Here is a 6,240-nt window from a genome sequence, read left to right on the forward strand (position 1 = left end):
GCGGATACCAATGATACAACTCCTACACCGGTGGGTACTTCCACCCTTAGAGCCACATCTAGGGTAGCTACATCTAGAGCAGCTACATCTTGTGCGAGTAGTCGACTCCTACTCCCAGTAGATCTAAAGCAGCTACATCTAGGACAGCTACGAAGAGGAGGAGATACCCATTAAGCAAGATCAACCACCATGAACTTCTAAAAAGAGGTCGTGGACATGAGAGTATTTCACCAAAATTTCAGGTGAAAAAGCAAACCAGGTAGCAATATGTCATTACTGTGGGCAACTTTGTGGATGTCATTTGAAGAAGCAAGGCACCGGTGTGTTAATATCATATCTAAATGGTTGCCAACAATATAAGATAGCGAAGGGATTGGTGGCTACTGATCAGACCAACCTCAGTTACCAAACTTCTACAGCCACTGATGGTACACATACTAAGAAATTGGTCATCCCTCAATACAGTGAGAAGATGTTGAGGGACATGCTTGTAGAGATGATAATTACTGATGAGATTCCCTTTACCACAATTGAGAAAATAGGCTTTCGAAAGTTTCTAAACTTTGTTGAGCTACGATTTCTCATTCCATCACGGTATACAGTGATGTGAGATTGTATGAAGAGCCAAGCGAAAGACAAGGCGGAGATGAGGAAGATATTTATTACCACTGGCCAGAGAGTGTCATTTACGACTGACACATGGACATCCATTCAGAACGTCTGCTACATGTGTATCACAGCACATTACATTGACAGTGAGTAGATTTTGCATAAAAAATTATTGGTTTTAAAGATATTGTGGATCATAAAGGTGCATCCATTAGGGCGAAAATTGATGATTGTTTAAAGGACTGAAAAGTGCTGTGTATTACAGTTGACAATGCCAGTGCCAATGAAACAACAATTGATTGGTTTAAGCGAAACACGAAGGTGAGGAATGATGTCATTCGGGCCCACGAGTTTATTCATGTTCGATGATGTGCTCATATCATCAACCTCATAGTTGTTGAGAGGTTAAAAGAGGTTGATGATTCCATTACCCGAGTCCGCAGCATTGTACAATATGTGAGGGGTTCCCCTCAAAGGCTTGCCAAGTTTAAGGTTATAGCAGAAAATCTTAAAATTGAATGTTCTAGTATATTGTGCTTGGACGTTTCGACTCGATGGAACTCTACATTCATGATGTTGGATGTGGCACAAAAGTACCAAAAAACATTCGAGGGGATGAAGGTCGAGGATGGGGGCCTGAGGTATACTTTGTTGCAGCCAGTAGGACAGGGGTTCGGTGTGCTAGACGCACATGATTGGACCAGTGTGAGCTACTTTGTTGAATTTTTAAGAATTTTTTATGACATAATCATGCGGCTATTTGGATCCAAACATACGACTGTGAACTCATTCTTCAGCGAGTTCTCGGAGCTTCACTTCCACTTGGAAAATAGTTGTACTGGCTCTGGTGGATTGTTATCTGCTATGGCTACGAGGATGAAAACCAAATATGATAATATTGGGGGAATATTGAGAAGATAAATAGATTGCTATTTGTGACTGTGATCCTTAACCTCCGCTATAAGTTGGCTGTTCTAGAATTTTGGGTACATTCCATCCTCGGGGCAATGAAGGCTGCAGAGTTTATTAGAGTGCTAAAAAATGATATTGATGACCTATATAATCACTACAACAATAGTTGTCAGCCTTCATTTACAGCTGATAGCTCCTTACATTCGAGGCTGACGGGGTCGATAGCTTCCTCAGATGATACTGACCCATCTGTAGGGGTTAGAGGACATCGTATTATCCAGCAGTATCATCAACTCATATCAATAAGGAATATTATGCATTGTACATATGAGGGAGGTTGAACGATATTTTATGGAAGCTGTCGAGGTACCTAGTAATGTATTTCAGCTATTAACTTGGTGGAACGTTAATTCCACCAAGTTAATAGCTGAGATGTGCTAGTCATTCATGTCACTACGGTTGCCTCAGAGTCGGTATTTATCACTGGAGGTCGCGTGTTGGATGCTTATCGGAGTTCATTGTCACTGTCAACCGTGAAGGCCCTCGTTTGCACACAGAATTGGATAAGTGAAACGCCCATTAGACTAGATATCGTTGGCGTTGATGCCGAGAGCTATATGCTTGAATCGGGTAACTTTATATGCTTTTAAATGATTATTTAATTACTTTTAATGTTTCTAACTTCTACTTTTTATGATTTTATAGATCTAATTGTGAACCCTAACATAATTTCCGATGACTGAGAGTCTGAGACGGACGCCTCTTGAGAGTTGGGATGGAGTTGAGAGAATCCCCTTTCTTGGTAAGAATTAAATTCTACTTTTACCGTGTTCAATTTTTTTTTATCAATTTTTTATCATTTATTAATTGTAACTATCTATCTTCATTTCAAATATCATCAATGGAACATTGAGATTTGAGTGAAATGAGCATTTAATATTTATGTAGTTAACTTCCAAGGATAAGTCAATATTGTTATTACGTTATAAATGAAACTGTTATAACTTATGACTATATCATACATGTTATTTAGTTTTTAAACTATTATATTTAAGCTTTTTTTTATTATCTTTTCAGTATTTTTTTTTACAGGTTTGGACTTGGACTTTGGTGATCATATTTAATAATTTATGTAGTTACATTACATTATGCTCGATTTGAGCAAAAACTGAAACAAGGACCCATCACAAGGCACATGATACTCTTATTAGTCTTAATGTCTTATATGGAAAGTAATCTCAATCACTTTCCATGTTTCTTCTAAACATCAATTGGGTGATTTTTTCACCAAGCTTTTAAGGTGAGATCAATTTTATACTCTTCTTAGCAAGTTGGGTGTCCATAACTTACATATTTCAGCTTGAGGGGCTATTATTGTATAAAGATTATATTAGTTTTAATCACACGTATGTTCATTAGTTATTGTATTATATATGAGTCGGGTTACTCTGCCGTCTAAAGTAGTTCACTCTATTTGACCGATAGGTATTTTTTGTAATTTTTTTTTATTTTTCTATTCATATTATTTTAATATATTTTAATATTTTTAAAAAATAAAAAATATATACCAATATAGTTCAAATTATTTTCTTAATTATTAAGTAAAAATTTTTTTATTTTTTTCGGAGCAGTCAAGTAGAGCGTTCAAACTTCACTTATTAGGCAAACTAGCTTTTTCCATTATATATTCTTGTATTTTACTTTTTCCGTATGATGAAATACAGATTCTAAAATTTTCCCACATTATCGAGCATTCTCTCGAGTCTCTATCAGGAAAAAGCAGCAGTGAAAAGAGGCGGAAATGGCGAATAAGGCCCTGCGACCCACGGGAGAGTTCTTCAGGAGGAGGGACCAGTGGAGGAATCACCCGATGCTGACGAACCAGCTCCGCCACGCCACTCCTGGCCTCGGCATCGCTCTCGTTGCCTTTGGCATCTACATCGTCGGCGAGCAAGTTTACAACAGCCTCCACGCTCCCTCTTCTTCCCACTCCCACCACTCTTCTCCAACTTCTTCCTCTGCTTCTAACTGAAGGTCATAAATTTCTACTTTAACGCTTTCCTCTGCTTTTCGATTCGATCTTGTTTGATATCGTCCTTCACTATTTATATGCGCCCTAGTCTTGTGTTTCTCTATAAATCGTTTTCTAGTTAAGGTAGTTATATCAATAATTAGTAACTGAATGCCGTATTTTGGGAATCAGCAATTGGTGAGAGAATCTGTATTTTTTCATGTAGAATGACAGACTGAAATTACGTTTGGTGAAAAAATAGTGCAGGTTTTTTTTTTTTTTATTATTATTAATTGATTGGGGATTTTGCTTGCGGGCGGGCGGGGGGTCGGTTGACCATGGTGATGGGGAATAGAGCCATAAGCGAAGCTCTCAACCATCAATATATACTTAGGTTCAAAGTTTAAAATGATGTGTGTATGGGATTGAATTTCAAGACTGTATTATTGAACTCAATGTTCCTATTTTTGAAATTTCAATATGATAGTGTAACGGTGAAGAGCACCCATAAGCTTGAGTTGGGTTATTGAGTCTTCAAACGAAAAACTGATTGTCTACTGGCTGACCCAACTCTCTTGACAAAAGAATTGTATAATGTTCCTATTTTCATGGTTCTAAATAACTCTACTAATAGTTTCTGGTCTGCATATCATATGGTGGTGTGGCCTTATATGTGAATATTTTCTAATCATCAAGAATGTTGTATTTGTTCTTTTTATTCTGCCTTTCTTTCATTATTATCATCTACCTCATGCAGTTTTGTGGGGAGTTAGTATATCCTCTCATTTTTTTTTCCTCTATGCAAATGAACTTCTACCTTGTGGTTGAGATTTGCTTTTGTCAAGTCTAATAGTTGATCTGCTTGCCTATCTTTTACATCTTTTACATAGACCACCTGTTGCTAACTCATGAAAGGAATTATTATAGTTTGGAAGTTTAAGAAAAAATAAGGGTGAAACGGAATGAGTTTATTATTTATGTCTGTGACCTATGGTTTGCAAATGCTGAATCTGTCAAGTTCCTTATACAAGCAAGCAATTTTTTTTTTTATAAGTAATCAAGAAGTTTTATTGGCAAAGCCCAAGTACACAGGACGTATACATGAGAAATACCTATCTATAATGTACAATTGAAAGAAGAAAGTCATGGACATTGAGTCCATTACAAACAATAGTCCCCACCCAAGAAGAAAAAAACTTTCAGCTCCTCCATTGTTCTCTCTTGGTTTTCAAAGCTTCTATCATTTTGCTCCCGCCAAATACACCAACACATTCATATAGGGACCATTTTCCATATTGCTGCAACTTGTGTATTTCCTCAAAGGCCTCTCCAGCATGCTAGAAAGTCTAACAATTTGCCGGGCATAACCCATGATAAACCAAGTCCTGTAAAAAAAATAATCTCACAGGGTCCTAGCCACCTTGCAATGTAGAAACAAATGATCAGCAGATTCACCATCTTTCTTACACATATAACATCAGTCTAATACCATTAATCGACGCCTCTTGAGATTTTTCATGGTGAGAGTTTTGTCCAAAGCTGTTGCCCAAACAAAAAAAGCTGCTTTTGAAGGAGCTTTGGTCTGCCAGATGCTCTTCCATGGGAATGAGAACCTACCCAGGTTTGATAAAACTCTGTGAAATGATCGGACCGTAAATTTACCATTTTTTTGGAAGGGCTCCAAAACATCCTATACATCATACCCTCGGTTATACGTACTGAATACAAAGCTGCATAGAAGTCTGAAATAACGTCCAACTCCCAATTTTGGGCTGCCCTAGTGAAATCCACATTCCAACTCCAAGCAAGCATTTGCAGTGCAATGAGAGGCAGTTCTCATTTTTTTCGAGCATATCTTTAGTTTTTCCAGCCAATCTTATGCTCTATGACCCTTTAGCTTGGTTGAATGCTTACACTAGTTTCCAAGTCTCCAATCTATTGGGGGTCTAAGGAATTTTGCTCTTTTTCTTCCTCTAGCTAGACAATCCTTTTGTATACTTGGGTTACTTATAAAAAAAATGGAAAAAAAAAGGAAAAAAGAAAGAGGGGTGATATATCTCATAATTTTTACCATCATTCTTTCATCATCCCTAATGTTTCATTAAATAATTGGAAGGATGGATGTTTAAAAGAATGACGAGTGGTATATTTGGGGGAAAAAATCCTATACTCCCTCCGTTTGTTCTTACTTTTTCTCTCTCACTTTTCAAAAGTATTTATGGTCTCTGCAAATTGATTTTTTGACAAATAGCTAATCTTGCAGATGAGTTATTGGTGGAAGGAATGAAGCTTGGGCCATCTCGTATTTCAGCATTCCTCCCTCTGATTTGTTGTTAATAAAGTAGAAAATTCTCAATGGACATGAAAGTTAAAGCATGCAATTATGGATGTGTTTCATAAGCTGGAATGTGGAACTTCTAGTAAAGCCACAATATGGAAGTTTTAATTACTGTCTTTCTATTTCTATTCACCATGCATGCATATGGCTCAATATATGTTTTTTCTTTCTTTTCATAATATACATTTGTCTTTCTTTGGTGGGGTTCCTCTTGCATGGTGAGCCTGGAAAGAAGAAGAGGGGTTCTTTGGGCTGTCTAATTGATTTATTTAGTTTGGGAGACAATGAGATGTCAAGTCTCACGATGACTCCTATAATTTTAAGGAGCTTAGCTATTTATAAAAAAAAAAGTTTTTAGAAGCTTAAATAT

At 37.0% G+C, this 6,240-nt stretch overlaps 1 protein-coding gene across 1 annotated transcript; it reads left to right on the plus strand.

Moving 5' to 3' along the window:
• The first annotated feature begins 3,240 nt into the window (after window positions 1-3,240).
• Window positions 3,241-6,002, plus strand: LOC108988846 (NADH dehydrogenase [ubiquinone] 1 beta subcomplex subunit 3-A-like). Its single transcript, XM_018962229.2, has 2 exons — window positions 3,241-3,555; window positions 5,796-6,002. Exon 1 carries the CDS (start codon window positions 3,323-3,325, stop codon window positions 3,551-3,553), a length of 231 nt encoding a protein of 76 aa, XP_018817774.1. The 5' UTR covers window positions 3,241-3,322; the 3' UTR covers window positions 3,554-3,555; window positions 5,796-6,002.
• Window positions 6,003-6,240: the final 238 nt, after the last annotated feature.

Source organism: Juglans regia, chromosome 13 (assembly GCF_001411555.2).
Source record: "Juglans regia cultivar Chandler chromosome 13, Walnut 2.0, whole genome shotgun sequence".
NCBI lineage: Eukaryota > Viridiplantae > Streptophyta > Magnoliopsida > Fagales > Juglandaceae > Juglans > Juglans regia.